The sequence below is a fragment of the Vicia villosa genome, linkage group LG4, assembly GCF_029867415.1.
Source record: "Vicia villosa cultivar HV-30 ecotype Madison, WI linkage group LG4, Vvil1.0, whole genome shotgun sequence".
NCBI classification, from domain to species: domain Eukaryota; kingdom Viridiplantae; phylum Streptophyta; class Magnoliopsida; order Fabales; family Fabaceae; genus Vicia; species Vicia villosa.
The window spans coordinates 176,219,364-176,236,334 of NC_081183.1; the positions used below are offsets into that span (position 1 = coordinate 176,219,364).

Here is a 16,971-nt window from a genome sequence, read left to right on the forward strand (position 1 = left end):
GTTAGAAGAAACTAAGTAACATTCACGCTAACATTCTCTCGCAAACTAACTAAATGGTCCCAGTTGAGTTCAGCGGATCCAAGAGGTAATAATACTTCCCCTTGCATAACTAACTCCTGAACCCTAATCTAGTTTCGACGACCATTTTCTTTTTCTTTTAAAGGTTTTATCATTATTTTCCGTTTCCATTTGGAATAAATTAACTTTGTTAGCCACTCTGTTATTATTTTGAGCGTTCGTTACGCGCAGGTATTTTTTGCGCCACGATAAATTCATCGATATTAAAGCATAACGAAATTTGAATGTTGTCGAGTGTTATAACGAAGTCACCATTCCCCTACCCTAGGAACTTAGGAGCCCGTGAAGAAGTTACATTGCGAAACATTTCAATTACAAGACAAGTATTTAATACACGTATTCATGAGGTCACCTACTTCCACTCAACACATCTCCAACCCCGTCTCTAAAGTGGGACTAACCCGAGAACTTTGAGGAAGCCGAGAATAACAGCCTGGAGGTCGGTCTCAATGTTTTTGTTACAACCCTATATCTATACCCTGCAACTAGGACTTGAAGGCCATGTTTCTGGCCAGTCAAACGGCCCTGCAAACTGGCCTAACACCAGAGACTCAATCCAAAACATCCTCATTCAAGACGGGTGGATAAATGGACTATTGTTATAGGGTTGCACACCATATCCAAGTTGTTTGCTCATCCTCAACAATTGGACCCAATCCAATGTTCTTCCACAGTCCACGACACACTAACCAGGAGCCGTTTAAATCTTTACCATATATAAACTCGTCCACGCGCTACAATAAGTACAATTTCATTCATGTTTGCAAAGTTTCACCTCTCTTACTTCACTAACTTTGGTATTTGAGTGCTAATTTTATAGACACAACCCCACTCCTCCGCACCAAAAATCTACATCGCCACATGAAATTTTTTCATCGCCACATCATCATTCTTTTGTTTTTGCATATGAATACTTATTAAGCAACAAAAAATTTGTAAGTTTATTTATTTGAGAAATCTTATAAATATAATATATATCATTATTCATAATTTGTTTTCATCTTATTTTTATAAAATTTTCTAGATAAACGAACTTTATTTTATTTTTTTAACATGATTTGTATATAATCAGATTATATGAAATATGTTATTTCAATTCTAATTAATAATAATATGTTTAAATATAAAAAAGACTAACAAATTTATAATTTTACTCAAAATAAAAAATATAAAAAAATATTACTTATTTATTTATTTATGTAATCCGGCCTGATTAACTTTAAAAAAAATTAGTCGTATGTAGCATAAGGTTTCTAGTTAAATAAGCTTTTAAAAAGAAAAAGCCTTGGTCAAAAAAAAAAAAAAGGCCTAAGTCTTTGGTCTAGCATGAACTTATGTAAGTTAAATTATAGGGTCTTTTAGTCGGTATGATATATTCTCTCTCTTATCTTTTTTTTTTTATAAGCAATGGGATACTATTACGAAAACGAGTACAAGGGGTACTCACCCATGGTTAATACAAAGGGATGAAATTAAGGATTCCAAAGGGCATTGAGATGCATGCATGATGCATATTCATACTGTTTACATGTTGTAGATATTCTAGATTCTAGTCGTTAATTGAGATAAGACTGTTCAAACTTTCTTAGTTGATAAATTAATTTTTAATAATTTCAACTACTCCGATCATATACAATATCATTTTAAATTTAGAAGAATTTAAATTCAATACGCGTTAGATCATGGAGTCAAATATAAGGGGTCCCTACCTCCCGAAAGAATGGTATTAAGAAATACATCATCATTCAAGAATACATTTTCCTTTAAAACTCTATTCATCTACCATAACAAAACTAGCGCCGTGAGTAAAAATGATTATGTTTCTCTTCTTCTTGTTTCTTGCTCCACATAATACTTATTCCAATTCCCAGCCTTGCTTTTCTTCCTCCTGTGGAAAAATTACCAACATAACCTATCCCTTCAGACTAAAACAAGACCCAGAACACTGTGGGAACAATAGGTACGAGTTGGATTGTGTGAACAACGTTACTGTATTGAGTTTATATGATGGTTACTATTTTGTAGAATCGATAAATTACAACAATTACACAATCCGAGTTGTTGACCCAAACATTCAACCCACCAATTGCTCCTCTCTCCCTCGCTTCTTCTTATCCCAAAACAACTTTACTTATTACAATGATTCAGTGCAAAGTTACCTTCCCAAAGAAAATAATTCATATCAGTACTTCTTAAATCGAAATGATTACTATGAATTTAAATTATCTAGGCCAGTAATTTACATGAAGTGTACAAGTCCACCTAGTAAGGTTGTGGAAAAATACTATGCCGATACAACTTCATGCTTGGATCAACACACATACGCCATTGTTGGGGACCCACCCTTTAAAGTTTTGGAGCCCCAATGCCGTGTTAAGTTTGTTACCCTCACATCCTTCTGGTTCTGGGGTGATTTATATACTTACGATGAAAACATGTTAGGTAAAAATTGGGAGCTATATTATATGTTTTATTACTTGGTGTCAACTTTTTCTGTCTAAATATTATACTTTTACAGAAAACATTTCATATATTGATATTCACAAAGGGCTACAATATGGATTTGAAATTTCATGGATGAAAGCCTCTTGTCCTTGTGATGAATGCTTGCTCAATGATACCATCAACAAGATTCAATGTTTCGAAGGCAGTTGTCCATTTGACTCTTGCGGTAAGGCAAACTTAAACAGATTACATAATTACTACTTTTGAAATTTATTTTCTTTCCCATTTATCCCATGCTTTTTTGTATTATCTTATTTTCAATTTAAAGTTATTCTTCAATTGTAATTTTCAGGAGCTTGGGCAGACAAGGTCCGCCTAATGTATGGTAAGAATCTCTTGTTCTTTTTATGCAATAAGATTCTCTTGTTTAATTTGAGTAAAGGTCTCCAAGTATAACCACCTCTTCTATTTGTTTTTTTTAATGAACATAAATGATAGAGACTCGTATTTATATTATCCTAAAGTTTAAATATACCAAAAATCCAAGTTTCATATGCAATTCAACTCAAATGAAGTTATTTATTGGCCAATTGAACAGTTGACTAGTCAACTAATTCATCATTGACCTAGTCAACCATCGGTTCATGACCGAGTCATTCATTGAGTATTGAGAGAGTTAATCATTGATCATTGACCGTTGACCAACAAATCGTTAATTTTTGTTGACTTTTCACCAAAAAATCAATTGCGCTGGAATAAATTCCTCCTTTGATCACTTGAGTTCGTAAGACATACTCACACAAATCTCCATCTTGACTCACAGTGGGTGGTGATGTCAATTTATCAATTAGCCACCTTGTTTCTTTCTCTAAATTTGAATCACTATTTAACAATCATGTTCAAGACAAAATCACTATTGAACCTTGATATTGTCACTTGCATCCACTTGCACTAACCATATTTTCTTCTTAGGTAGTCTAGCAAGCCCACAAGTATAATTTTTTAACTATCTTCAATCTTTCAGCCACATTCAAAGCATAACATCATAAACACATTCCTGAGATAGTGCAATCTCCCTCCATACCTTATTATAAGTCAAATGACAATCATAGACCACTATAAAATATCTCTCACTAGAACTAGGATTATGAGCCTTTACTTCCTCATCATTCATAGTCTCTCTAACATAAACCTCCATCTTAAATTGAGTCTTCTCCGCCGTAGTTTTTGATACCTTTATTTCAATGTCTTTACTCTTCCTCCCTGCACGCACCTCATTGAATGTTATACATCTGCTTATGATGAACTTTGATCCCCGAGACTCCATTTTCACAACTTAAAATCATGTTCATCTTCTGAATAATCATTAAAGACACACTTCACAACCTTACTATTAAGATGGACTGCCTTGATTTGTGATACGCTAAATCAAGTCGAAGAAGGACGGATGAACGACCAAGGTAGGTCACATGACAGTTGATTAGGTCAATAGTCACTTTTCTCTTCTTAGTGATATCTAATTTTTGCTTGAACAAAAAGAAATCACAGTGGTCTCTAAAGCAAAACCCAATACAAATTTCATATTCTCCCTACATATATAATATTTGAATATTTGTCCCTTTCTTGTTCCAGCGACCCCCCAAATTCTCTATATGGTCAACCTTGATCCCCTTTAACCAAATTGTATAGTTTATTTAACAACTCATAATATGACATGTGAACGGAAAATAATTATATTTTCTCTAGACGAACCAAACCATGCTAATATAGATACCCATTTCAATTAAAAATGACTCGAATCTCTCTATTGAATCCTAAATAGAAAATTTCTCAAAAAAACTTAACATTGCATTGCTACATGCTTAGAGCTGAATTCGAACCATGCCATCCGATTAAATTAAAAAAGATTTATTATCATCTCATCTAAATATTTTTTGTGGTGAATATTTTTACTCACGCATTCCAATGAATGTCCTTAATTATTATTGGTTACAAATACATTGTCCATAATGAAATTTAATGTCTTGAGTGCGGATAATGTTAATTAAGGATAAAATTGGTAAAAATGAATTAATGTTGTATTGAAAAGGTGATATGATACTTCTTTTAGAACAAATTTTGTAGGCTAAAAAAACACTTATTTTAAGATAGGGTCTGTTTGATAAAAATAGCGGTTGACTGATAAACTAGCTGATAGCTTATAGCTTATAACTGATGGATGATGTCAAATGACTTATAGCTTATAGCGGATGGTTGAGACTGATAGCTTATAAGCTAATTGAAGTGTTTGGTAAAATTAGCGGTTTAATTAACTTATAAATGTAAAATGACATAAAAGATATTTAATATATAATTATTTTATTTTAAATTAAAATAAATTATAAGGGTTAAAAATAGATTTTAATTAAAATAATAAGGATAAAAAAGGAAGAAAAAATAATAAGCTATAAGACATAAGCTAAAACGCTATTTGAAATAGCGTCTGTAAAATAAGCTATAAGCTAGTAAAATAAGCTATAAGCTCGTGATGAAAAGACCATTACTAAACGGGTCTAAATTATCATATGAGCTTATAAGACATAAGACATAAACTATAAGCTCGAAAATATGTCTTACCAAACAGAGCCTATAATAAGAGTATTTTTTAGCTTTTTAAATTCGTTTTAAATTCATTGGATTTTTTTTTCTACAGATTACGTTGCTGGCATCTACGAAGGTATGGTTTAAATTAAATGCAATTATTGTTGGATAATGCTACAATCTGCATTGTGATTACTTTTTCTTCTTCTTCTAGTACAAGTATAGAACCCATAAATAATCTATTTTTTTAAGTGACAAAAGTTTGTTATTGTTTTGCTAATGGAAGAGCTAAACCTATGATTTCACTATCACTCAAACCCCTATATTCATCCCTAAACCGCATGCTAAACGTGATATTTTCGTAAAAATGAGAATTAAGAGGTTTAGGCTAAAAATTAATGGTAGGGACAAATTTGCTACATCTTGAAATACTGATATATATACTATGTTGAATTGAAAATACTTGAAACTAGAAAAACATGTATTAGAGGTTTTAGACTATTTCTTGAATATTTGATGCAGTAGAATCGATTTTGCCTTACCACTTAAATTGGTAGAAAATAAATACTAGTAAGTAATGAAATAGACACCCTTTCATTTTGTTTCACTCACCTCAACTTTTAAGAATTCAAATTGTAGAAATTTATTCTATTACATCTCATACCTTTACATTTCATGTATTCTATCAATCCAATCTATGTATTAGGAACCTAGATCAAATTTCATCTAGGGAAATCGTAAAATAATGTGCATTGTGTCATTGCTACTATTAATAATGTTCTATTCTCTAGTTTTAAAAAATATCAATTCTATTATATGTAATGTAGGACTTCGGGAGCTCACAGGCATGGATAAGATAATCATATATAAGTCCAGTATTAATGTATATAGAGCGGGAATAGTTACAGGAAGGTATATTTTGCCATACCTTGCACCTAGAACTATATTGGGCATCATAATTTTCTCCGTGTTTTTGATCTATACATATCGAAGAAGACATGAATCAATATATGAAAATATTGAAGATTTTCTACAAAGTAATACTCTCATGCCAATAAGGTATTCATACAAAGAGATAAAACAAATGACAAAAAATTTCAAGGTAAAATTGGGCGAAGGAGGTTATGGAGATGTGTATAGAGGAAACCTAATAAGTGGTCCATTTGTAGCCATTAAGATGTTGAAGATAAAATCAAAAACTAATGGGCAAGAATTCATGAGTGAAGTTACTACTTTAGGAAGAATATACCATTCAAATGTGGTACGACTTGTTGGATTTTGCGTTGAAGGATCAAAACGTGCTCTTGTATATGAGTACATGCCCAATGGCTCTCTTGATAAATATATTTTCAACAAAGACGGAGTTATATCTTTAACTCACGACCAAGTATATGATATATCTCTAGGAGTAGCACGTGGAATTTCTTATCTCCATCAAGGTTGTGATATGCAAATTTTGCATTTTGATATTAAGCCTCATAACATTCTTCTTGATGCAAATTTCATCCCAAAAATTTCAGACTTTGGTCTTGCAAAGCTCTATCCTATCAACAATAGTATTGCCACTTTGACAGCAGCAAGAGGAACAATCGGGTACATGGCTCCAGAATTGTTCTATCAAAACATTGGGGGAATATCATATAAGGCCGACGTGTATAGCTTTGGAATGCTTTTGATTGAAATGGCTAGTAGGAGAAGAAATTTGAATTCACATGCGGAGAATTCAAGTCAACTCTACTTTCCATTTTGGATTTATGATCAATTGGTCAAAAAAGGGGAAAGAGAAATGGAAGATTTCATCATGGAGGAATTTAACGATGTTTTGAAAAAAATGTTCCTCATTGCACTTTGGTGTATACAGTTGAAACCCATTGATCGCCCTTCAATGGACAAAGTAGTGGAAATGCTTGAAAATGTTCTTGAAAATATTGAAATGCCTCCAAAGCCTGTCCTATATCCACATGAAACAATTCATGAGAATCTTGATACCACTTCAAATGAAACTGAATCAGATACTGGTTCTACCAGTTATGTTGAGGAAATTACAACCACTCCTCTATTGATGTTTTCGGCTTGATAATTCAAATTGATTAAATATGTATAACATTTGTGTTGTTAGTTTGTGTTTTTAAAATATGAAATATGAATTTGTGATTTTAGTTACTTAAAAAATGTAATTATTGCATGTATAATGTTTATAATCAATACTTATATTTTCCACAATGATATATGACCTAATCATTTGTCTAACATGTATATTTGTCATTTAGTTTCCTTTTTTTAGTTAGAGCTGTTTAAAAGTTAATATCTTAATAATTCTAATATGTTGTTTTTAATGGAAACAGAGAGAAAAGAACCATCATTGTTTCATCTTTAAAAGATGGAAGGTTTAGATGGCATAATTGATGTTAAATATAATGTAGAGCATGTAACGTCCAATTTTCACCTCTTACATGCTAATGTTTGCACTAGGCCTTATGTTATATTTGTGTGTGAATCGGAGGTGTTTTTGTATTGGATAGAAAGAAATTAAGTGTCTTTAAGGAATATAAAGAATTACATGCAATGTAATAAAAGAAAATTAAATTTTGATTAGACAAATTCTCTAGATGTGCGTTTGAATGAATAATTTAAGTGAGAAAAAAAAATTTAGAAAATTTTAAATCATTTGACCAAAATCTATTGTTTAGATTTTAAAAATTAGAGAATTGTTAAAATTATGTAAATTTATAGAGTATTTTATTCGAGTTCAATTTAAGAAATTTCAAATGAGAGCAAAAAGTAATTGCCTATCTACTATATATAATGCGAATGTTAAATTATTTATTATTAATTTTTTAAATTTTGCAAGATGAACTTCATACTTTATGAATATTTTAAATCCATCCCTAAAGTTTTCAAAAAATCATAAATAAGTCTTTAATAATTCAAATGTTACAAATTGATCCCTTCACATTTACAAAAAATTGCAAATTGGTCTCTATTTTTCATGTTCAAAATTTGGTTCAAAAATTTTAAAATTTATGAAAGTGACCTTAAAAAATTAATAATGAATCATTTTAATACTTTATCCAAACAACATAATTTAAAAATGAATGGATTTCAATTGAATAATTTGAATTGTTTAAAATTTTGAATTCCTTAAAAATTCTCAATTACGTCATCCAAACATATTATAAATGAATTTAGAGATATTAGTGGATCCCGTAACCTTAGCATATGGTCTACACGTACTAGGTATTGCACCTTGAGTTGCTTATGTGTCATTTAAGACACGTGGCACATTCTGATTGAATGATTTAACATCTTTCATAACCATTAAGAAACCTTTTTTGACTAGTTTTCCAACACTTAGCATATTGCACTTTATTCCAAGTACATATAGTACATCTTTGATCATATCTTTTGCTCAATTTCTCCTTTGAATAACTATGTTCCCAGTACCTTCTTCTTCCAACTAGGTATTATTTGCAAGTTTGACCTTGCTCTTTGTTGAATGCAGTATAGGGCAAGCAACAAAAAAAAATTGGAAATATTGATCCGGGAATTATCGTCCATAAAGATGGAGATATGCCATTCAATAGTTTCTACGGTTTCGAGCTTGGGATTGAATGAGCAAAAAGTAAACAAAGATATAGACAGTAAAAGAATAAACACATTCTTAGAAGAGAAATAACTTATCAGGAATGTAAATATATTCACTATTCACAAACATACACTTACCAACCCGTTATACTCAACCTACGATACTCATCTATGTCATCACGTATCTCTCACATAAGCGTCCATCTTTGGAGCACAAATGAGATCATCTCACAACTAAGGTTATCTCTAACGCGAAGTCGCGAGAACATCCGTATTCTCGCGTCGGCGATCTCTCGCGTGCCGCTCAAACACGAAAGCATTAAGTACAGATACCCACAGTGAATGCTAGCTCTAAATCTATCTCTAGAGTTCAGAAACTAACAGATAATCATCCTAGATAAGGATTCAAGAAGTTTATCTCGAAAGCACCCCAAATTCCCAGCATAGAGCAAAAATCCAGGATAACATCAACACAGATTTATAAAGCAAGTTAAATATAACATTATAATCGGTAAATATACATAAGATTCAAGTAAATATACAAACAAAACTCAACCAAAGAGAAATAGTCAAAGAAGAAGAGAACTGAACCGAAAATCTCCTGATTTGTCAGCTCCGTTAGACGCTCAATCCACCCCCGATCATCCTTATGCAACCTCCGAAGTTGTTTTCTAAGCTAATTTTGATCTAAGAATGAAAATGATGGAGTTGGGACTCAAAAATACCCAACCCATAACCTAAAAATGTGATTTTTGCCCGTTTTAACGAGCTGCTGTCTTAGCAGGTCCGCTTAGCGGACCCCCTCCGCTCAGCGAACTCAAAATTGCATCCAGACTCTGATTTGCTCCGCTGGAGCTCCGCTCAGCGGACTAACAGCAAAAGTGAAATCTTGTTTTTGCCATAAGTTGAGAACCGTAACTCCGAATTGCGCCCGGTTCAAAGCGTTGGAAAGCTTATTCAATGCTCTATCCAATAATGAATGAACGGAAACCAAAATGATAATTTTTATCATCCTTATTTTGAGCCTTATTCTTTGATGAATTGGTAGAATTTGCATTCTTGAAGCTTAGCCTTTGGTCTTTATTACTCAATGCTCCAAAGATGCATGAATACCTATAAAATGAATGGAAAACTATTAATTGGTATAAAAATGAATCAAAAACACAAGTATGCACATATTTACACAAAAGTTAGGATTTTATTACAAAAATCATAAGAATAGAATCGATAAGTGCCACAAATATATACTCAAAATATCGACATTTTGGCACTTATCACTCTTCTTCGACTCGTCGAAATCTGTCAACCACACTTTTCTTCCATTCATGTGATTTGAGCACCTGTGTCGAGGAACCAGACCTTGGAGTTTACATGGTCATCTACAACTGCATCCATAACCACCATATCTTCAAAATCATCTGAATCTTAGCGTGCAAGATTCACTCCTTTGTCCTTGCCTTTTGTCGCTCTGTTGTCTTTCTTGTACCAATAATTCTTGACCAAATTACCACACTTTTCACAGCACTGCACACTTTTTGTTTTTTTATCTTTTTTGTATTTTTGATAGGAGTTTCCTTCTCCTTTTTCTAAGGATTCAGAAGCCCTATCATCGACCTTATGCTTTTGAGGGTTCGACCAAGACTTCTTGCTCTGAGTCATGTCCCCTTTGCCTTTAAACTTGTTGGTACCACCATGCTTCTTCCTTGTCTAAGCGTATAGTGCTTGTATCGAATCTTAAACTCATTACCTTTCAACAATCTGTAACTCATGCGCCTCCAATGAACCAACCAAATATTCTTATTTCACGGTACCAAGATTGTTGAATTCTTGAATAGCTACGATAAAGTGGTCAAAGTTAGAGGTCAATGTACGCTTTACCTTCCCAAATATCATCTTGTTAGTAAGGGTTTCACCATAACTTTTCATTAGATGAACAAGATTTTCCACCTTCAAGAGATAGCCCGCAATCTTTTCTTCTTCTTCCATCTGCAGTAATTTATACTACCTTCGTAATGTCTGAAAATTGACAATTTTAACCTTCTCACCTCTTTCGTAATACTTTACAAAAATATCACATGTCTCCTTCGTCGATTCAACGTGAAAAATCTAATCAAAATTTGCCGCATATATCGCTCTCTACTTAACCATTTGCAACGTGCATCAATCACTAGTTTCTATTGAACGACATAAAAACGTCCAACTTTGAATATTTAATTTAATAAATGTTTTATTTGGTGTCAATTGTCAAGTACTTTGTAGAAAAATTGAATAACATTGAAAATAGTTTAATTACGCGTTTGAATTGAATAGCTCAATTTTCTTCGGTGGACTTTTCAACTGGAATGCAATCAATGAGTTTCCACATCAAAAAATAAATCCACCTCTCATACTATTATGTGGTCTAGTTTTCTGACGCTTCTAACAGAGTATTCAATAATAACTATATTTATTTATATGATTTCTATTAGCAGGTTCAACTCAAGTATCAATAACTCCTAAAATGGCAACCTGTTCAAATATGATGATGGTCATAATTCTCACAGTGATTTGCAGCAGAGTTATATGGCAAGTTAATGGTTGTAGTGGAAGGGACTCCAGATGCGGACGTGACGGCCCGCCAATCCGATTTCCCTTCCGACTTAAAGACAGTAAAACTGAACATGGGTGCAGCTATACCGGCTTTGATCTTACTTGTTCAGATAAACACAAAACACTTATTGAGCTTCCTTTACATTCTGGTCCACTTATCCTCCAAGTCATAAGCATAAATTATCTAAGCCAATTTCTAACAGTATCTGACCCGGAAAATTGCATTCCAGGACAGTTTTTAAAGCTCTTTCAATCACAAACTTCTCTTCAATCACAAACTTCTCCCTTTCAATTAGATGGTAATCCCCCCAATGTCACTTATAACTTCACTTTCCTCCATTGTAGCTCATTATCCTGCCCGGTTCATGTTGTTGAGTCTTCTGATACACTGCTTGATTCGGGTGTGGATCCAATACTTTGCACCAAGACTTTAGATATTACTTCTTCATCAGTGTACCCGCCAATATATCAACAGGACAATTTGTATTTGGCTTGGTCACAACCCAATTGTTTCAAGTGTGAAATAGAAGGCAAGATGTGTAAACTGAAAATCAACGGAACAGAAGATGAGACAGAATGTTTTGATCGTCATCACAAACCTACTAAGAAAATAATTCTATATGTCACAGGTAAGAGATATTTCTTCACTTTTTTTCTTAGGGATTATGAAAGTATGTATATATCATTTATTCGGTTTTAATATCTATAAAAAGTCTTTAAAACACTTGGTTATCATCACAACACTTCCAATAACAATCATTCCTTTCTCAAGTATTGTTGTTTTGTGCAGTTCCGTTCGTTGGTTTGATTCTGGTGACATTGATTCTTACAACATGTTTGCGTGTCTATAACTATTTTAAAATGAAAGGTGAAGATGAGACTAGAATTGAAAAATTCTTAGAGGAATACAGGGCGCTAAATCCTGCAAGATTCTCGTATGCCGATATAAAGAGAGTTACGAATAATTTTAGAGAAAAGTTGGGTGAAGGAGCTCACGGAGCAGTTTTCAAAGGTAAATTATCTAATGAAATTTTCGTGGCTGTGAAGATGCTTAATAACACAGAGGGTGATGGAAAAGAATTCATCAATGAAGTGAAAGCTATGGGAAAAGTTCATCACATTAATGTGGTTCGTTTGCTTGGATTTTGTGCTGATGGATGCTATCGTGCTCTTGTTTACAATTTCTTTTCAAACGGTTCATTACAAAATTTTATAACCCGACCTGATGATAAGGACCGCTTTCTGGGTTGGGAGAAATTACATCAGATTGCTATCGGCATAGCAAAGGGTATTGAGTATCTTCATATGAGTTGTGATCAACAAATTCTTCACTTTGATATTAATCCTCACAATGTGTTATTAGACGACAAGTTACTTCCCAAAATAACAGATTTTGGTTTGGCTAAATTGTGTTCTAAAGATCAAAGTGCTGTTTCAGTAACTGCTGCAAGAGGGACTTTGGGTTACATTGCGCCTGAAGTATTTTCGAGAAACTTTGGGAATATAACGTATAAAGCTGACATATATAGTTATGGGATGTTACTACTAGAAATGGTTGGAGGAAGAAAGAATATAAGTCAGTTGTCAGAGGAAAATTCTCAAGTTCTATATCCAGAATGGATTCACAATCTCTTTGAAGGGAAAGATATGCAAGTGAAAATTGAGGGAGTAGAAAATGATATAATATTAAAGAAGCTTGCAATTGTAGGACTATGGTGCATTCAGTGGCACGCAATAAACCGCCCGTCAATAAAAGTTGTGCTTCGAATGTTAGAGGCTTTAGAAGAAGAAGACTTGGTTGTGCCGCCAAATCCTATTAGCTCAAATACTTTCAAAGTTGCTGAAATCCCGACAAAATACTCGACCTTAGAGTTGGAATCTATACATGAATGATATATATTACTCGCATGAAAGAACATATGAAGTGGATCAAGACTAACTTTTTATATGTCATGTATGTGTTGTATTAATCTTGATGTATTTCAATAGTTTTTTAAGAAGAGAAATAATATTGAAGGGTGTATAAGGGAAACTCTACTCTGTTATAAATTATACAATCTGATCACAACACCATGGTAACGGGAAACTACCAACTTTTTATGAAGGATTACCGAATACTCCCTCGATCATGTGCTCGCAAGCTAGACTATACAATAACACACCACCAATATAGTACAATGCAAATTTCCTTCATATTAGTATTTACAGACTAAATGATTTGATGATACACTTAAACATGTAGTTAACAGAATTTTTCGTGCGTCTAATCCTAAATCAATTGTTACAATCTGAATAACTTCCTGGTATCACCTGCACTCTGGATTTCTTAATGGTATGAAGGGGTAAAGAAATTAAGGTACACTAAAGTCTTTGCACCTGATATTGACTTCAGATTTATTTGTGATTTTAGAGTTGAGTGGCCCATACCTGAATTCTATTATCTCCTTCCAATTGGCTATAGAATCAGCAAGCAATGCCGTTTCCATTTGTTTAGAAAAGTCATATTGAACGCTTCTAAATTCTTCACACTGATCCCTACTTAGTGCTTCCTCCTACAAACCCAACAAATTTTACAAATGTTGGAGGATCCGCCCCAAAGTACTAATGTTGAATGCTAACGAGGGAGTGGAGAATTTCCTTTGGGGCCTTGTAGAAGGATAAGAAATACAGCTGAATGCTACTTAGGGTTGAGTTGGTAAGAGTATCTCTTCCTTCGATGGAAAAATATTTGACTTTTCAAAGAGATAGCCTTCTCATATTTTCAATAACCGGTTGCCATGTAACTCACCTTATTGGGTTTATCTTATTGGCAGTCCCAAGAAGTTGAATGGTAAAAGCTCTCTGTTGTATACTAGAAGAAATGATGTCGCCACTTGGAGAAAGATATCCTCTTTGTTTATTATGTACATTTTGCTTTTGAAGAAGTTAATTCTTAGTCCTAATACTAGTTCAAAGCTTCTCACAATTGTTTGAAAACACCATAGCTCATTCTCATTCTCATTCCCACTTCAAAAGAGAATGGTATCAGATTTGAAATTTCATACTCTCATTGGTTTTGACCCGTGTAAGTCGCCAATTGAGTTGAATTCATATTCGTGAGCCCTTATGTTGCTACTAAAAACAAAAATGGTTGCATAAAAAAGGGCAATGAAAAGCAATGACCAAGAAGATAGAGTTTCACCAAGAGTGGTCGGCTTTCCTTCCACTACCTCATGCTCTGTGTTGAGCTGATCTCGGGGGATTTTTACTCCAAGACACAACAATTCCACCTTGTTCACAGCATTAATAAAGTAGACATACATCACCTGGATGGAAACAAAGACGATATTGTCATATTCCTTCTTTAACATTTTTAGATGCTCAGTTAGAGTTTTAACCTCTTCCTCATGAGACTTCTTCCCACTCATCAAAGAAAACTCGATGTCATCCACCATTTTGTTTATAGTCTTAAGAGAATCCTTAGTCTTATTCAGAGTATCTCTAACGCTTAATAACGATGTCTAGACCTCGCCTATAGTCATTTCATTTTTCTCCATGAGCCCTTCCAAGACCAAATGTTTTACCTTTGTAGCAAGAACAAAAGGGGGTTTGTTCTCTTTAGTCTCCTTTTGCGAATATGCCAAAAACCCTTTTGCTTCGGTAAGATTCTTCTAATTAATGAATAAACATGATAAAATGAACAAGCATTGAAAGTCATACATAAAGTCAAATTTCCTATCCTCGCCAAATATCCTTTTTTTTCTCTTCTATGGTGGCTTCCTCTACCAGCAATTGGGCTTCCTAATCATAAGAAGGGCCAACACCATCTACAAAACCATAAAATCTAAATCATAAAAGACAATAAACTCAGTCTTCAAACCCTTTTCTTTCTGAGACAGATATGAAAACTTGAAGACATACGTGTTCGAAGCCTACAAAGTAGCAGTCATTCCAATACTTATGAAGAATAACCCTCTTGTTATACACACAAGCTCTCATGAGTCTCACAACCAAGTGGTATCGATCCTTAAACTATTTGATGTTGTCCATGTAGGCTTCAAACATCATTTTTCTTGCTCGAAGGAAAGCAACCCTTGCTCCCGATCCTCCATGTCAATATTAGGTACGTTGTATATTAAAGAGACGGAACACAAGTTTTAAGGTAGGAGTGTTATTATTATATTCATACTGGTACTAAAATACCTTTACATGAGCCCAAATCACCGGGTGCAGTTGCGAGAGCATGATTTTCAAATGGTTTATAACCCTAACTTTGAATTCATTGAAAGGAAACTTGGATCGCATTATGGAAAACAAGCACTCATGGAGGGGCAACGTACACCAGCCAAAGTGGTTGCATAACCTTTTATCCAACACTACATTGGAGATCATCCAATCAGAAGACATGCCTACATCTTGATGGGCATTATCAATCTTGCATGTCTCATTGAAGATAGATGTGGTACGCAAGACGTCTTGTTCCATCCATGGGTTCTAGTCTACGTTAGCAAAAATCTTGAGATCACCTTGTCCCCTCCGTACCATCTCCTCATCATTGTCAACAAGCAAAAAATTACAATCGTGAGTTTCGGAACAGGGTCGAACCCAATCAATTACCTAACCTTATAATCACTTGAATCCCTACCTTATTGACACCTAAAGGCCTTAATATAAACACAGTCTTTCTATTCATTCTAGTACTCCTTTACCATGTCAGAGTTTGTTATGGAGATTTCGGGGAAAGCAAAGCCACGACCAACTTCCCTGACTTCAATCCTAAACAGGTTAGCTCCCTCATCTTCCTCCACATCCATTTCAATGTCTGCCTAATCTTTGGCACCTTTCTGACCCTTCAACATCCTTCCGGAGTTACCCACATCGTTAGAACAATCACTAATCTATATAAAATATACTGAAGGATATCTCAAATCTAAAGGAGATACTTCCAATATATCTGGATTTACCATTCTAATTCACGAAGAAGCATCGCTTATATCATCCTTACTAGACAATTCTGTGAAAGCATTGTTTGGGTTTTCTATGTTGGACATGACTAGAAATAAATAGAAAAATCTGAAAGGATGGAAAAAGAAGGTGTTAACTCGAGAAAATTGGACCCAATCCAACGTTTTTCCACACTTCACGTCGCGCCAACAAGAAGCAGTTTTAACCTTCCACCATATATAAACTTCGTAACAGGTACAATTTCATTCACTTATGCAAAATTTTCTCATCTCTGACTTCATTGACTTGAGCGTTGGAACGTTAATCTTGTAAGCACACTCCCGCTACATTGCACCAAAAGTCTACACAGTCGCATAAGTATACTTATTTTATGACATAAGTTTTGAGAGACTAGTTATTTGAAAAAACCGATGAAAATAACTTATATCATTGTTCATAACTTATTTTCATCTTACTTTTATAAATTTTCTAAAATAACAAAACTTAATTTTATTATTTAACATGATATTTTTTAAGAATCCGATTATATAAAATATGATATTTAAATTCTAGTTATTAACAATATGTTTATATACGAATAAAAGAAAGTAATAGAGATTAATACATTTATAACTTTACTTAAAATACAAAATATAACATAATAAAAATAGTAATAAAAAAATATGATTCATATTTATATATGTAACCCTATCTGATAAACTTAAAATTGTTTAGTGGTATGTGGCCTACGTTTTTTTAGTTAAATAGGTA

The 16,971-nt window shown here is 33.5% G+C and overlaps 2 protein-coding genes across 2 annotated transcripts; both read left to right on the top strand.

Annotated features, from left to right (window-relative positions):
- The first annotated feature begins 1,800 nt into the window (after nt 1-1,800).
- LOC131596070 (LEAF RUST 10 DISEASE-RESISTANCE LOCUS RECEPTOR-LIKE PROTEIN KINASE-like 2.3) lies at nt 1,801-7,711 on the top strand. The gene is made up of 5 exons (XM_058868630.1): nt 1,801-2,520; nt 2,597-2,749; nt 2,876-2,908; nt 5,216-5,239; nt 5,931-7,711. Exons 1-5 carry the CDS (start codon nt 1,890-1,892, stop codon nt 7,178-7,180), a joined length of 2,091 nt encoding a protein of 696 aa, XP_058724613.1. The 5' UTR covers nt 1,801-1,889; the 3' UTR covers nt 7,181-7,711.
- A 3,356-nt stretch (nt 7,712-11,067) lies between these two features.
- On the top strand, nt 11,068-16,739 carry LOC131596072 (rust resistance kinase Lr10-like). The gene is made up of 2 exons (XM_058868632.1): nt 11,068-11,906; nt 12,068-16,739. Exons 1-2 carry the CDS (start codon nt 11,189-11,191, stop codon nt 13,168-13,170), a joined length of 1,821 nt encoding a protein of 606 aa, XP_058724615.1. The 5' UTR covers nt 11,068-11,188; the 3' UTR covers nt 13,171-16,739.
- Nucleotides 16,740-16,971: the final 232 nt, after the last annotated feature.

What these genes read in the sequence shown, in the direction of transcription:
- LOC131596070 (XM_058868630.1), top strand. Translation starts at nt 1,890, where the DNA reads ATGATTATGTTTCTCTTCTTCTTGTTTCTTGCTCCACATAATACTTAT. An exon ending in TTACGATGAAAACATGTTAG is followed by an intron (nt 2,521 to 2,596) that starts GTAAAAATTGGG and finishes ATACTTTTACAG; the next exon opens with AAAACATTTCATATATTGAT. An exon ending in CGTTGCTGGCATCTACGAAG is followed by an intron (nt 5,240 to 5,930) that starts GTATGGTTTAAA and finishes TATGTAATGTAG; the next exon opens with GACTTCGGGAGCTCACAGGC.
- LOC131596072 (XM_058868632.1), top strand. Translation starts at nt 11,189, where the DNA reads ATGGCAACCTGTTCAAATATGATGATGGTCATAATTCTCACAGTGATT. An exon ending in AATAATTCTATATGTCACAG is followed by an intron (nt 11,907 to 12,067) that starts GTAAGAGATATT and finishes TGTTTTGTGCAG; the next exon opens with TTCCGTTCGTTGGTTTGATT.